Source organism: Mustelus asterias, unplaced genomic scaffold (assembly GCF_964213995.1).
Source record: "Mustelus asterias unplaced genomic scaffold, sMusAst1.hap1.1 HAP1_SCAFFOLD_134, whole genome shotgun sequence".
NCBI lineage: Eukaryota > Metazoa > Chordata > Chondrichthyes > Carcharhiniformes > Triakidae > Mustelus > Mustelus asterias.
Genome location: NW_027590165.1, coordinates 70703 through 87735, shown reverse-complemented (window position 1 = coordinate 87735; position 17033 = coordinate 70703). Strand labels below are relative to the sequence as shown.

Genomic DNA, 17033 nt, shown 5'->3' with positions numbered 1-17033 from the left:
GAATCCCAAGGCTTTCTACAAATATGTCAAGAGTAAAAGGATGAGATGTGAAGGCATAGGACCCTTAAAAGGTGAAGGGGGAAAAGTTTGTGCGGAACCGTTAGAAATGGCGGAGCTGCTTAATGAATACTTTACCTCGGTATTCACGGTGGAAAGGGATCTGGGTGGTTGTCCTGCTGGTTTGCGGTGGACAGAAAGGATCGAGCATGTGGACATAAAGAAAGAGGATGTGTTGGAACTATTGAATGGCATCAAGGTTGGTAAGTCGCCGGGACCGGATGGGATGTACCCCAGGTTACTGTGGGAGGCGAGGGAGGAGATTGCGGAGCCTTTGGCGATGATCTTTGCATCGTCGATGGAGACGGGAGAGGTTCCGGAGGATTGGAGGATTGCAGATGTGGTCCCTATATTCAAGAAAGGGAACAGGGACAGCCCGGGAAATTACCGACCGGTGAGTCTAACCTCAGTGGTTGGTAAGTTGAAGGAGAGGATCCTGAGAGACAGGATTTATGATCATCTAGAGAAGTTTAGTATGATCAAAAGTAGTCAGCACGGCTTTGTCAAGGGCAGGTCGTGCCTTACGAGCCTGGTTGAGTTCTTTGAAAATGTGACCAAACACATTGACGAAGGAAGGGCGGTGGATATGGTCTATATGGACTTCAGCAAGGCGTTCGATAAGGTCCCCCATGCAAGACTTCTTGAGAAAGTGAGAGGGCATGGGATCCAAGGGGCTGTTGCCTTGTGGATCCAGAACTGGCTTGCCTGCAGAAGGCAGAGAGTGGCTGTGGAGGGGTCTTTCTCTGCATGGAGGTCAGTGACCAGTGGAGTGCCCCAGGGATCTGTTCTGGGACCCTTGCTGTTTGTCATTTTCATAAATGACCTGGATGAGGAAGTGGAGGGATGGGTTGGTAAGTTTGCTGACGACACCAAGGTAGGTGGTGTTGTGGATAGTTTGGAGGGATGTCAGAAGTTGCAGCGAGACATAGATAGAATGCAAGACTGGGCGGAGAAGTGGCAGATGGACTTCAACCCGGATAAGTGTGTGGTGATCCATTTTGGCAGATCCAATGGGATGAAGCAGCAGTATAATATGAAGGGTACCATTCTTAGCAGTGTAGAGGATCAGAAGGACCTTGGGGTCCGGGTCCATAGGACTCTTAAATCGGCCTCGCAGGTGGAGGATGCGGTCAAGAAGGCGTACGGCGTACTGGCCTTCATTAATCGAGGGATTGAGTTTAGGAGTCGGGAGATAATGCTGCAGCTTTATAGGACCCTGGTTAGACCCCACTTGGAGTACTGCACGCAGTTCTGGTCACCTCATTACAGGAAAGATGTTGAAGCCATTGAAAGGGTGCAGAGGAGATTTACAAGGATGTTGCCTGGATTGGGGGGCATGCCTTATGAGGATAGGTTGAGGGAGCTTGGTCTCTTCTCCCTGGAGAGACGAAGGATGAGAGGTGACCTGATAGAGGTTTACAAGATGTTGAGAGGTCTGGATAGGGTAGACTCTCAGAGGCTATTTCCAAGGGCTGAAATGGTTGCTACGAGAGGACACAGGTTTAAGGTGCTGGGGGGTAGGTACAGAGGAGATGTCAGGGGTAAGTTTTTCACTCAGAGCGTGGTGGGTGAGTGGAATCGGCTGACGTCGGTGGTGGTGGAGGCAAACTCGTTGGGGTCTTTTAAGAGACTTCTGGATGAGTACATGGGATTTAACGGGATTGAGGGCTATAGATAGGCCTAGAGGTGGGGATGTGATCGGCGCAACTTGTGGGCCGAAGGGCCTGTTTGTGCTGTGGCTTTCTATGTTCTATGTTCTAAAACACCTAACACTCCCTCCCTTGTAATGGAGATTTTCTCTAACGGTTCAACATTCCCCTCTGAGACACTCCCAGTCAACACATCCCTCTCCTTTGTGAATACCGACGCAAAGTATTCATTTAGGATCTCCCCTACTTCTTTGGGCTCTAAGCATAATTCCCCACTTTTCTCCCTGAGAGGTCCGATTTTTTTCCCTGTCAACGCTTTTGTTCCTAACATATGAATAAAATGCCTTGGGATTCTCCTTAATCCTGTCTGCCAAGGACATTTCGTGTCCCCTTTTTGCCCTTCTAATTCCTCGTTTGAGTTCTTTCCTACTTTCTTTGTATTCCTCCAGAGCTCCCTCCGTTTTTAGCTGCCTGGACCTATCGTACGCTTCTCTTTTCTTTTTGACCAGTCCCTCAATTTCCCTGGTTATCCACGGTTCTCGAATCCTACCCTTCCTTTCCTTCTTAAGACTGATACATTCCATTCATTGTATACACAGAGTGGGATAGAACAGGAGTCGGCCCTCGCACATGCAGTACCACTCAGTTAGATCAGTATTCTACGCTATTTGCACAGATGGGTATTGAAATCCAACATATAATCAGCTAAAGAATCTCTTGGAAATTGTCAGTTACCAAACTGAAGCAAGTCCGATTTCCCACCAACCAAAAGGGAAACATCCAAATTATTACAAGTAATCATATATCTCATTACCTAAGTCTCTCTATTACATTTCATATACCGCCCAACTAATATTATCACCACCGATGTAAACTCGACAAAAGGAACCGGCAATAGTGAAGCAATTAAATGCTCCCCGCTGTTTTTCTGTTTGATTATACATCACCGTTGTAAAAAAAAACAAGCTGCGCTATTTCCTTATTCGACCGGTTATAACAATGGTGCTTCATTCTAAATTGCATTTTTTGTTGTTTTTGTCATTCATTACTTTGTTTCTTTTCAATCCATTCGACGTCTCATTTCTTTTGTATCATTATTGGGCGATGTGGCATCTTGGAGGCCAGGAAATCATCATATTGATGGAATGTCAGAGAGGGAACTGAACATTCAGACCCTGGAAATCAATGTTATCATGGTTGTTCCATGTCTCACCTCCATTTTCGAGGCATTGCTAAAGAAAATCGTGAATGCAAAAATATCGACATCAGCCTTGAAAGTCTAATTGTATCAGCTTGCACAGAGCTGTTTTGGCAGCTAACTACAGATTTCTGCAACTCTTTTTCCAAAGAAACTTCGTCCGGTATAATCTAGCTCTAATTTAACATGAAATCAGCATGGCCTTCATTCGCTATCACATGAAATAGTTTATCCCCGACATGGTTACATGATAACTTGATCAGTTCTTAATCAGCTGAAATCTATTCAAAGACAAAACAGTTTATATGCTCTATGCCATTGAAGTTCAAGAGTGAATCGGCTGCAACAAGTCTGACCTTGCTTTTCGGGTTTAACGGGCATAGTTTTAAACTGGGAATGAAGCTTGTGGCAAGATAATCAACAAAAGGGAAATGGCTACTTAAAAACTTTCTCACCAATCTACCAGTTTCCGATCTATCTCTCCATGATATTATTTGCAGTAGTGACGAACACTCAGTCCTTGTGGAAATCGGAAATCGCCTATAAGTTTACAATAGCCTGTATCGTCATTTGAGGCACTATCAGTGTACTAAGTGGGATATGTTTTGAACAGATCAATACTCTCAAGATTGGGCATCTCTGACGTATTGTTGTCCATCATCACAAACATAATTTTGTCAACGAACGAACTGTAACCTCAAAGCCCTTCACGGCCCCACTTTCATCTTGTCACTGAGCCAGGGGATCAATCCCGGAATAACAAAGTGTTTAGGAGAGCATGCGAGGAGTAGCACCAGGTCTACGTCAAAGTGAGGTGTCAACATTGTGAAGCAACAAGATGTTGAGTCACATGACCCAAACCTATACCGGCATCACCCTGAGGTTTCTCACATCACAGAAGCCAGTCTTCAGGAAACTTAATTCGCTGCATGTAATACATATTTTCTGAAGTGGCTGAACATATTAGATACCCCAAAATATATGTGCTCTAACAAAAATGCACCATTATGTCTGTTATTATAGTCAAAAGCTTCCATGGAGTACTTGGGCGGTTGACTTTGTGTTTCGTCATTGGGGGAGATCAGTGCGCAATTCCCAGGGATAGTGGTCAATTGGAGGGTGAGATAACAATGGAGGCAGTGGCGGTGGTTAGTAAGGATCTCGTGGTCAGGTGGTAAGCCATGGGGTGGTCAGTGGGGGAAGATAGTGGAAGCCAGGTTTTCAGAGATCACTGGTGGATGTTGTACAGTGAAAGTCAGTAAGGGATGTAGCTGGAGGGAATTCTCAGAAGATAGGTGGGTAGATCAGGGTAGAGCCATAGAAAAGATGCAACCCATATTGACCATGCAAGTCTGAGGACACGCAGGCATCCTTTCCAATCCTGCAATTAAGACGCAGATCCGCGTAGCCAACTCGGATAGCGAATTCCAGACATCCACGACCCTGAATCAAACAGATTATCCACATGTCCCCTCTAAACACTCGGACACTTATCATGAATCTATGTCCCATGGTTCCAGGATTCTCCACAAAGAGAATCAATTTTATCCTCCATAATCGTAGAATCCTACAGTGCAGAAAGAGGCCATTCGGCCCATCGAGTGTGCACCAACCACAATCCCACCCAGGCCCTATCCCCATATATTTACCCACTTATCCCTCTAACCTATGCACCCCGGGACACTAAGGGGCAATTTAGAATGGCCAATCAACCTAGCCCGCACATCCTTGGACTGTGGGAGGAAACCGGAGCACCCGGACGAAACCCACGTAGACACGGGGAGAATGTGCAGACTCCACACAGACAGTGACCCGAGCCGGGATTCGAACCCAGGTCCCTAGAGCTGTGAAGCAGCAGTGCTAACCACTGTGCTACCGTGCCGCCCTATCGCTATATAATCTATCTCTTCCCCTCATCATTTTGTACACCTTTGTTCCAAGGAAAGTAACCACAATCGGTTTAATCTCTCCTCATAGCAACAGTTTTCTCGCCCTGGCAACATTCCTGTAAACCTCCTCTACATTCATTCCAGAGCAATTCCGTTCTTACTGTAATATGGTGACAAGAACTGCACGCTATATTTCAGTTGTGGCCTCAGCAGTATTTTGTCCAATTCCAACATTACATCTTGACTTTTACATTCTATACCTCTGACAATAAAGGAGAACATTCCCTATGCCTTCTTTACAACCTTGTCGACTTGAACTGCTGCATTTAGGCTCAGCGTACTTGTACACATATTCCCATATATTGGGTAATCTCCAAAACTGCTTTGCCTCCCTAATTGCATGACTTCACACTTCTTCGTGTTAAAATCCATCTGCCACTTTACCGCCTACTCCACCAACCCATCTATATAATTTGGAAATTATAGCTACCCTCTACACTATTCACTGCTCGGCCAATCTTTTTGCCATCTGCAAATTTCCAAATCGTGCCGCCACTTTCATGTCCACATCATTAACATGTAACACAAACAGTAAGGGGTCGCAAAAGCGAGCATTGTTGAACTTTTTATCCAGTTTGGCACATTACGCTGTACACCATGTGTTTTAACACTTTTCACCGATCTGCCATATGGGACCTTGTCAAACGCCTGGCTAAGTTCCGTGTACACAATAAACAGAGCACTACCTTCATCATCCCGTCTTGTCATGTCCTCAAAGAATTCAATGAAATTCGTGAGGCAAGATCTTCCTTTGACAAATGCACGTTGACCATCCCTGACAAGTCCGTGCCTTTCTACATCTCAATTAATCCGCTCACTCAGGATCACTTCTAATAATTTGACCACCACCAATTTAAGGCTAACTGGCCTATAATTGTTCGCATTTCCCGCGACACCCTTTTTAAACAATTGAACTAATTCAATTGTATAAAAAAGGAATGGGGCGGCACGGTAGCACAGTGGTTAGCACTGCTGCTTCACAGCCCCAGGGACCTGGGTTCGATTCCCAGCTCGGGTCACTGTCTGTGCGGAGTTTGGAAATTCTCCTCGTGTCTGCGTGGGTTTCCTCCGGGTGCTCCGGTTTCCTCCCACAGTCCAAGGATGTGTGGGTTTGGTTGATTGGCCATGCTAAACATTGCCCCTTAATGTCCTGAGATGCGTAGGTTAGAGGGATTAGCGGGTAAATATGTAGGAATATGCTGTTAGGGACTGGGTGGGATTGTGGTCGGTGCAGACACGATGGGCCGAATGGCCTCTTTCTGCGCTGTAGGGTTTCCATGATTCTAAGTTTGCGTTTCTGCAGCCCCCAGTTAGCTCCTGCATATCTAGTGATGATTGGAAAATCATTATCAGAATAGTGAGTGAGATGTTGGCCCGGCTGAGGAAGATGGGCTGGAATTCTGTGGTATGTTGTGTGGTTGTAGGTGGGTGCACTGAGCTGCAAGCGAGGAGGTGTTGTATTCATCAGCTGGTGGGGGGAGGGGGCAGTTATGTTGCCCTATTCTGGATGGAGGAGCTAATCTTGTGGCTGAGGGAAATCGTTTTGTCCCATGGATCTCCGAGAGGTTAGTGCACAGGTCACGTGGTGGGAATGGGGTTGGAGTGTAGCGTGGGACCCATGGGGAATTTTAGGCCTTTGGGTGGTCAAGGAAGTTGCGAGGGGGACGGGTGTTCAGGGGGATAGTCAGTGGAAGGCTTGGATAGGAGGTGTTCAGTGTGGTGTTGTCAGATGGTGAAAAAAGTTGCTCTGGGGGGTCATATTTTAAATGGCTTCGTTACTTGGTGGAGATCGGTCAGATTGTCAGCCGGGTCAGTCAGCAGGACGGTCAAGTGTTTGGAGGGTGGTCAGTGGGGAGGCGGGCTGCAATGGGATGTTCAGATGGTCTGGATGATCAGTGGGTATAGTGGTCGGTGGTGAATGGTGCTCACTGGCATTTAGTCAGCGACGAGTTGACTAGGGGGTAATAACTGTGTAGTCCTGAGGAAGGGAGGTGGGGTTTACTCGAGGGGCTCATAATAGCTCACGTGGTAGCGTCTGGGTAGGCAGGCGTGGTCTGGTGGGGCCGCACGGAAGACACAGTCAGAGGTGCTCTGTAGATCAGGTGGTTTTCCGTGGGATCCCGTGGAATGTTGGTGGTGTTGAAGTCGGGACAGGGGGAGGGCAACTGATGTTATGTGGGTTTGGCCAGAGGGGATCGAGGGGAGTTTGGCCAGAGGGGATCGAAGGGACAGTCAAAATGTTCGGAAGTTAGGTGTGGAATAACATAGAGCGTCATGGTGGTAAGTTAGGATGCCATGTATTGCCAATGAGTAGTCAGATCGGAGGGTGGGGGTTTCAAGAAGGCAGTCCGTTGTTTCTATTGGGTTATTCGATATTGATGGGTGGTCTGTGGATCTATCGATCTATCGATCACCATGTTATCGATAGATGCCTCAGTAATATAGTTACATCTAAGTGTGAAGTGGATTACATTCTTCTAAATTTGTCTAAGTGATGACTACTTAAGGCAGTCTGAACAATCGGAAGTTCGTAATTTACATCACAAAGTCTGGTGGTTCCATCACAGGGCGATGGCTCAATAAAAGATTGAACTTCTCGGGCAATTGTCACACAGGTTTTACCGGGGGAACTCTGCGCCGTGGCCGTGGTGTCCCCAGCATCTTTTTTTTTGGGTTCTGCCCAATTCGGATATCTCAGAGCCCGAAAAGTATGAGCCGGAATTGAATGAAGATAACCTAAAACACTGGTTCAGCCTTAAGCCGGAAAAAAGAGTTGAACATTGGACACGTACTTAAGAAAGAACATAACCGGTTCAGAGAGGCGAAGAAAATGTTGATAAAAATGGTACCAGAAATGGCGATCTTCAGTTACATTGGTAAGTATAGCAACATGGAGAACAGCATTGAGAAACGTTTTCAATAGATGTTTAAAGTTCTGAGCGGTTTAGACGAAGTACAGAGAAACTGTAACTATTGCTGGAAGAATTAAAAATCTTTGGCTCGATTTCGCCGATATCTTCCAAAGAAAACAAATCGATTTGCAGGAAGCAGGGTGACAAGGAAGGCGGGATATTTGGGCCAGATGGATTGATCTTGCACTGTCCGGCACAGGCTCGCTGACGTTCTTCAGTGCTGTTAACCATTCAATAAATCTACTGGACCACTCTGTAAAATGCCACAAATGCTCATGTTTCTTAAATCTCTGTAATAGTTGTTAGTATATTCTGGGTTCTTACCTTATGCTGCGGTTCTTGAATCTGGTTCCAGAGAGTCCTGATAAATTAGTGTACTGCTTACAGCAGATTATCGAACACACCCTGGGTAAAGATTAATTACATATTACAGTCATAAACAAGACCTTCAGCCTGATCAGCACAAACCAGCAACACATTGTAATTTTATTTAGAGCTGGATCCGAATTAAATGGCGCATCATTTTAATTGAATTATTCTGATTATTCACTGATCAATTTTGACAAGGGTGTTCATTTTGTTCCCTGTTGATAGTGATTACATTTCCTCCTGCTCTTTTAGACACACAGTCTACATTTATTGGCTGTGATGTTTTTTTCTCTTTTTATTACCTACTGTGTAATGTCTTTATTATTGGACTATAAACTTTCAAAGAGTTCAAAGTTCAAACATGGTTGCTTTATGGGGTTCAGACACCAGGGGATAGGAAACACTGAGCTCGACCGCTGAAATATATTTACTTTCAATCGCTAGATTTTCACTCCATTTTGCTGCAATTCTATCCGTGTAAATGCTATTTATTGATATTGTTGATGCATTAATCTCTGTACCCAGGCTTCTGTCATATTCCACTGCCCTGAACCTGTGCATTTTCCATCATAGATTATTCTCCCAGCAACAGTAGATTAATGCGGAGAATGTCTTAGAATGGTCTCTAGTTGGTTATCTGCGCTTTTTTTTGTTTACAGCCCAAGATGTGATCAGAAATATAGCACCTAATCAGCCTCAATATTTGATAATTGGCTTTGTCTGCTGGTTGCAAATTTTGGAATGGAATCACTCAATGTCTGACACATGAGAGAACAGATCCACCAGAGGCAGTGGCAGTATTATCGCAGGAGAGTTGCTGGGAGCCCTCAGAATTGAACTTCTCGGGCAATGTCGTGCAACCCTGACTAAAGGACCTCTGGCCTGTTGTAGGGACATCTTTGGATACCTCACAGTTAGGATGTGAGGCCCCACACTGCATGCCAGACTTGACATGCTCAGACCTAGGAGGTTACGATGAAAATTTATGAAACTTTGTTTCGGCTTGAAGCGGGAATATGACCTCGAATAAAAGACACGCACTTGAGTGAAGCTGTGAAGTTCACAGAGAATAAAGAAAAAAATAGGAAAATCATCCATGGATAAAGGAACTCAGTTGCATGATTACTGTCAGCACTTGTAAAAGAGGGGTCGACAGAAGGTTTCGCGAGATGTTACAAACACTGAACAGTTTAATATTAACTACAGATAAACTGTTATCATTGCTAGAATGATTGGGAAGCGTTTATATCCCATTTCACCTTGTTTAAACAGAAACGAAGAAGTATTGAAGGAAAGGATGAGGGGGTACATGGACAAATAGGGGATAGAGGGACTGGCTGGATTGTTCTTACGGAGAGCTAACACAGAGATACTGACCTCCTTGAACTTTCTAACCTATGAATCTATGGAACTACTGCACCAAAACTCGAGATTGTTCAGATTCCCTACATTAAAACAATGTAAAGGTGGTCACAATATTCTGGGCTCTTACCTTGAGCAGCCGTTCCCGCTCCTGGTTCCAGCAAGTCTGAACAAATTAGTATATTGGATTCAACCGTTTATCAAACACACCCTGGGTAAAGATCAGTTACACACAGTCATAAATACGACCTTCAGCCTGATAAGTGCAACTCCTCACCACACCTTTCTCTTAATGCCAGCTGGGTCTGAATTAAACAGTATAATCTTACTGAATCATTTCAATAAATCCGGAATCCATTTAAACGAAGTCATTCGTTCTGTGTGCCTGAATAACAGAGAGTATTTTCCACAGAATCTTTAAGACCCACAGATAAATAGTCAGCAGTTGTTAGATGTTATTATCCACTGTATAACTTATCTATTATTTAATGAGGCAACTCTAGAGAGAACAAGGTTCAAAGAACAATGTACATTTATTGGGTTCAGACGGCAGATGATAGGAAAAACTAAACTCTCGTTTTGAAACATACTTGCTTTCAATCACTAAATTTAAGCGATGTTCAAAATAACGGACATTTTCAGCATTAACTACAGTGAATCTGTTTCAATTGGTGACAGGATTCAGAAACTTCTTATCCAATTTCACAGAGGACTTCAAATGGCAAGGAATAAGGACTGCACCAGAAAGTCAAATATTTCACAATGTCGCTACGTTAAAATTTGATAATGGTTGCCACACAGCAGAGTCATAAACATGAACTTCAGCCTGCTCAGTACAATTCCTCATCACATTTCTCCCTAATTTAGTGCTGGATCTGAATCACTCATATTTTCATTTATATTAACTTATTCTGATAACTCACTGATCAAATTAAACAAAATCAGTCATTTTGCGTGCCTGTTGACAGTGATACCTCCCCCGGCACTTTCAGCCCCACAGAGAAACAGTATGCAGTTGTTAGATTTGATGTTTTCCTTATTTTATTACTCACTATATAATGTCTTTATTATTTGGCTATAAACGTCCAGAGAGAGCAATGTGCAAAGAGCATTGTTCCTTTATTGGGTTCAAACATCAGAAGGGAGGAAATATGTTGAAATACGTGTTAAAATAAGCCTTTGCTTTTAACCATTAGATTTTTCATTCTATTTTGCTACAATTCTATCTCCATAAACGGAATGTATTTGCATCTTGGCTCGATTTATCTCGGTATCAGGTTTCTATCATATTACCTCATTTAGACAGTCTTGAATATGTGCAGTTTCCTTCATAAATTATTTTACCAACTAACAGTAGAGTAATGATTGGAATGCCCTGGAGATGGTCCCTATTTTGTTACATGCGATATTTCTGTTTGTTAAGCCTTAGCTCTGAACAGTAATATTGCAAGTAGTTAATTTCAATATTTTGTTACTATTCTTGTCTGCCGCCTACACGTTTTGGAATGAAATTACTCAATATCTATCCCAGCAGAGCGCAAATCCACCAGAGACTTGAGAGGGAAAACATCAAAATTGAACATCCCGGGATATTAGCCTGGAATGCTCATCTGAGCACCTCTGGGCCCAGGTGAGGACATCTTCAGATGACTCCGTAGTTCGGGTGCCCCGAATGTCAGACATTATTTTCTGACCCACAAGAAGTTATGATGAAATCATAATCCCTCCATGCCATACTTTCTCATAATGAGCTCCTTATAAATTACACACAAGTTCATTTTCAATTCATTTTTACCCTCTGATCATTTTAGATAAAGACATCGATTACATCGGGGCAGGACTGCGACTGCTGACCTTGGAAGGTACTTGATAGAGTCATTGGCCAGGCTTTAAATCAATTTGGCAGGGGGATGGGAACCTATGTGACTATTCAGAGGTTGGGTCAGCAAGAACAAGTGGAAAATACAGCAAGAATAATAACAGTGAGAGGCAGATAAATCAAGAGCCAGAGACAGATAAGGGCACAGTAAAAAATGTAGGAACGGGACAAGAAAAGTTAAAATGCTTACCTTAAGGTGTTGTACCTGAACGCGCGGAGCAACCCAAATATCATGGAAGAATTCGCTATGCGGATAGATGATATATTTCATATTGCAGACTCAATGCTCCAGGTGACCAAGAATGGGAAATAAGCATTGAGGTGTAGTTGGTGTTTAGGAAGGAACGCCAGAGGAAGAGATGGTGGAGTTGCATTGTTGATTGAAGAAGTTATTGATATGATCTTGAGGAAACATATTAGCACAGATGGAGGATATAGTTTGGGTTGATAGGATGAAATGTTTCCCCTCGTAGAGGGTTCAATAAAAAGGAGAGGAAATATTCTACAAAAGGAGAAGGAACTTGAGGGGGGATTTGAGAAGAACTGTTTTCATCCAGAGGGTGATGGTAATCTGGAAACTCACTGCATGAAAGGGTGGATGAGGCGGGGGAACTCTCAACATTTCGGCATTTAGACGAACTATTGAAACGCCATAGCAGAGGTGGCTACAGGCCAATTGCTGGAAAGTCAAAAAAGAATAAATAGGTGCTTGATGGCCGGCAGAGACAAGATGGGCCAAACGGCCTCTTTCTGTGCTGTAAAGCAGCAAGAGTCTGTTACTCAATAACCCGATCCCCAACTTTCTGCCCATTTTAGTGAAGGCTTTTAATCAGCAATTCACAGACAGTCAGCTGACGAGCATTAACAAAAAGCTGCTGCCCCGATATATCTGAAAACTGCTCGACAATGGATTGACAATGTGATGCTACTTACAGTAAAACAATGCTAACCTCGGCCCGTGCAATCGCGCCGCTCTCTGGATTGAACTGACGTAAACACATAAATCCCAAGGGCACCTGGCCTGTTATTTGTTTTGCATTTGATTGCTCTAAAAACTTGCTCTAAATCCTAAATTCGCTGGTTAATAATCAGGCGGGAATATATTTCGGTTCAGGGAACGTGCAACTCCAGAATCATTGTGCTTAATGTAGTATTCAACAGGCTGGGGATAATTTCGCACCTGAACATCCGGTCAGGAATTTGCACGAGTGTGAGCACTGGCAAATGTTTCACAGGAAAAGCAAAATCTTCATTTCCTGGGCTTCAACCCGATTTTTGAACTCGAATCTGGTTCCTCATTATTTTTCCTCGCCAATATTTCAAACTTCTAACCTCTGCAACTCACTTTGTCCCTTGAGCTCTCCCCAACGCCTCCCCAATTCCGCGCACCAAAGCAAAGCTCCGTTATTACATTTGAGTCAGCGATTCTTCACGAACCTAATTCCTTCTTCAGGATTGATTGAATCCTGTGATCCGGGTATCGAGTTGTTAAGGGGAACAACGAACACGCCGAATCATAGGAGCATGGGATAGAGGCAGGGATATGCCCCTGCGCCCTAAGAGCCTGACCCGCCATTCAACATGGACTTGGCAGATTTGTTTATCGCCCCAACCTCACTGCCCTATCTGTCCTCCACAACGGTTGTCTCTGTTGTCGACAGGAAACCTCAGCGTTGAATAAATTCAGTGACCCAGCCCCCAGTGCTTTCGGAGAAGGGACGAATTCCACAGTCTAACTGCTCAGTGAATGTTAGAATCCAGGGCAGAATGTCCAAGGTACTTTATAATGTCAGCCTGCATCATAGGATTTGCAATGTGAATTTGGCCAAGGGAAGCATGAGATATTTCACTTCAGGTATGATTCAAATGACCCACTATGGAGCTTTTATCAAAAAGTAGTAGATAGATTGAAAATTAGCAATATTTTTTTACAAATTACAAACAAGAAAAAACACCCATGATATTTTATAAAACATAACATCTGAATACACTGTTCGAACACAACATATCTCCTTATAACAATGGATATTGCCCCAGGTGCAGCACAGAAAATAAGTATGCTCATTTGCTTTCGCAGCTCGGAAATACCTGCTGTGAATTAATCCTTTGGATACAATTGAAACTCTGATTTCCCAGCTTTGTAAATTCCAGCAGACCTCGTGGTGGAGGGAAAACCACTGCTGGCCTCTCGCGTTTATGATGTGGATCCGTTGTCGTAGCGTCTGCATGGTCCCCCCAATGTACCATGCCTCGGGACATCCTTTCCTGCAGCGTATCAGGTAGACACCGTTGGCCGAGTTCCAGGTGTGTGTACCATGTATCGTCGTCCACTACATCCCCAGAGCGGAGTAGCTACGACAACTTCTCCGGAGCCTTCAACATGTCATCGATCAAGAGGAACATCTCCCCACACCCCCACGTCTTGCCTTCAAACAACCGCACAACCTCAAACAGACCATTGTCCGCAGCAAACTACCCAGCCTTCAGGAGAACAGTGACCACGACACCACACAATGCTGCCACAGCAACCTGTGCAAGACGTGCCGGATGCCATCATCTCACGTGAGAACACCATCCACCAGGTACATGGTACATACACTTGCAACTCGGCCAACGTTGTCTACCTGATACGCTGCAGGAAAGGATGTCCCGAGGCATGGTACATTGGGGGGACCATGCAGACGCTACGACAACAGATGAATAAACACCGCTCGACAATCATCAGGCAAGACTTTTCTCTTCCTGTCGGGGAACACTTCAGCGGTCACGGGCATTCGGCCTCTGATCTTCGGGTAAACATTCTCCAAGGCGGCCTTCATGACACACGACAACGCAGAGTCGCTGAGCAGAAACTGATGGCCAAGTTCCGCACACATGCAGATGGCCTCAACCGGGATCTTGGGTTCATGTCACACTATCTGTAACCCCCACGACTTGCCTGGGCTTGCAAAATCTCACTAACTGTCCATGCTGGAGACAATACACATCCCTTTAACCTGTGCTTTACCGTCTCTCCACACACATTGTCTGTACCTTTAAGACTTGATTACCTGTTAAGACTCGCATTCCAACCATTATTTTGTAAATTGAGTTTGTGTCTTTATATACCCTGTTTGTGAACAGAACTCCCACTCACCTGATGAAGGGGCAGCGCTCGAAAGCTTGGGGCTTGTGCAACCAAATAAACCTGTTGGCCTTTAACCTGGTGTTGTGAGACTTCTTACTGTGCTCTACCGTTTAGCCAGCAAAGCTGTTACTCCAGGAAGGCAAGCAGACTGCTTCCTGTAGAGCAGAATTTCTAACAACAAGGGTAGAGGCACAGAAATACTGCATTTATGTCTGGATTCCACATAACTTCGAAATAAAACTGAAAGTGAATCATTGGATTCCTCTGTGAAGGAACCGCCTGACTTTGGCATGTCAAACAATCTTCCCACCATACTTCAAATGGTCGGAAGCTCCCAGAAAGTGCATTAGGCCCAGAGTAAAAATAAACAAATCCCCACTTAAACCATTCTATCAGCAATACAATGACATCTAATCAGGCAGCTCGGTGCCAATATCAAAAACAAAGGCTTGCTGACATGCTGCAGAGAACATGCCTAAAAACACATTCCTTAAAGGCACAGCAGCGCCTTCAGAATAAAAAAAGAAGCATCAGCATTCAAGATGGTTTCGTTTTTCAAGCCCTTTCAGTTTCACACTAAGATTACTTCGCAATATATGCATTAATTTTACAAAGTTAAAACATGCAAACAGAACAGTAATATAGTCAATTTCATTCCTTGTCTTCCAAATTCGAACACAACATCATTTATCACATTCGTGACCAAACATAGACAATCATATAGTCTCTTCCTTGCTCATGTATAACTTTTAAATTTAATCGCTGCAATAATAGACTCCATCGAAACAATCTGGCATTTTTATTCTCAAATTTCTCCAAAAACGTCAACGGATTGCAGTATACAAAATCGTCTTAGATGAATTCCTGGTAACATAAAAGTTAAACTTTTGCAAAACCAGCACCAAACCCAAGGTCTTTTTCTCATTCGTTGAATATTTCTTCTGAAGATCATTTTTTTTTAAAAGATAGCCAAGAGTTTTCATCGTCTTCTTGTAATAGCACGGCATCGAGACCCACACCACTCGCATCGATGGCCACCTTAAATGGTTCTGTGTAATTTCATGTGGTCAACAGAGGGGCACCTGTTAACACAGCCTTCAGGCCTTCAAATGTCTGTTGACACTCCGCTCTCCACTGAAGTTTTGTACGCTTCTTCAGCAATTAGTCAGTGGAACATAGAACATAGAACATAGAACATTACAGCGCAGAACAGGCCCTTCGGCCCACGATGTTGCACCGACCAGTTAAAAAAAAAAAAAAAACTGTGACCCTCCAACCTAAACCAATTTCTTTTCGTCCATGAACCTATCTACGGATCTCTTAAACGCCCCCAAACTAGGCGCATTTACTACTGATGCTGGCAGGGCATTCCAATCCCTCACCACCCTCTGGGTAAAGAACCTACCCCTGACATCGGTTCTATAACTACCCCCCCTCAATTTAAAGCCATGCCCCCTCGTGCTGGATTTCTCCATCAGAGGAAAAAGGCTATCACTATCCACCCTATCTAAACCTCTAATCATCTTATATGTTTCAATAAGATCCCCTCTTAGCCGCCGCCTTTCCAGCGAAAACAATCCCAAATCCCTCAGCCTCTCCTCATAGGATCTCCCCTCCATACCAGGCAACATCCTGGTAAACCTCCTCTGCACCCTCTCCAAAGCCTCCACATCCTTCCTGTAATGTGGGGACCAGAACTGCACACAGTACTCCAAGTGCGGCCGCACCAGAGTTGTGTACAGTTGCAACATAACGCTACGACTCCTAAATTCAATCCCCCTACCAATAAACGCCAAGACACCATATGCCTTCTTAACAACCTTATCTACTTGATTCCCAACTTTCAGGGATCTATGCACACATACACCTAGATCCCTCTGCTCCTCCACACTATTCAAAGTCCTCCCGTTAGCCCTATACTCAACACATCTGTTATTCCTACCAAAGTGAATTACCTCACACTTCTCCGCATTAAACTCCATCCGCCACCTCTCGGCCCAACTTTGCAACCTGTCTAAGTCTTCCTGCAAACTACGACACCCTTCCTCACTGTCTACCACACCACCGACTTTGGTGTCATCAGCAAATTTGCTAATCCACCCAACTATACCCTCATCCAGATCATTAATAAATATTACAAACAGCAGTGGCCCCAAAACAGATCCCTGAGGTACACCACTTGTAACCGCACTCCATGATGAATATTTACTATCAACCACCACCCTCTGTTTCCTATCCGCTAGCCAATTCCTGATCCAATTTCCTAGATCACCCCCAATCCCATACATCTGCATTTTCTGCAGAAGCCTACCATGGTGAACCTTATCAAACGCCTTACTAAAATCCATATATACCACGTCCACTGCCTTGCCCCCATCCACCTCCTTGGTCACTTTCTCAAAAAACTCAATAAGGTTAGTAAGGCACGACCTACCTGCCACAAAACCATGCTGACTATCACCTATCAATTCATTACTCTCCAAATAACTATAAATCCTATCCCTTATAATTTTTTCCAACATCTTGCCGAC

At 44.2% G+C, this 17033-nt stretch overlaps 2 protein-coding genes across 2 annotated transcripts in view; one reads left to right on the top strand and one right to left on the bottom strand.

The window, feature by feature from the left end:
* LOC144484919 (uncharacterized) overlaps positions 1 to 9854 on the bottom strand; it is a 71790-nt gene extending 61936 nt beyond the window's left edge. Inside the window, exons 1-3 of the mRNA XM_078203279.1 lie at positions 9826 to 9854; positions 9627 to 9662; positions 8090 to 8170 (exon numbers count right to left, since the gene is read on the bottom strand). Of these exons, the coding sequence (XP_078059405.1) occupies positions 8090 to 8170; positions 9627 to 9662; positions 9826 to 9854 (146 nt within the window). The remainder of the gene's footprint in view (positions 1 to 8089; positions 8171 to 9626; positions 9663 to 9825) is intronic.
* A 258-nt stretch (positions 9855 to 10112) lies between these two features.
* Positions 10113 to 17033, top strand: part of LOC144484918 (EEF1A lysine methyltransferase 3-like) — a 31790-nt gene continuing 24869 nt past the window's right edge. Inside the window, exons 1-2 of the mRNA XM_078203278.1 lie at positions 10113 to 10167; positions 11308 to 11358. Coding sequence (XP_078059404.1) covers positions 10113 to 10167; positions 11308 to 11358 — 106 coding nt within the window. The remainder of the gene's footprint in view (positions 10168 to 11307; positions 11359 to 17033) is intronic.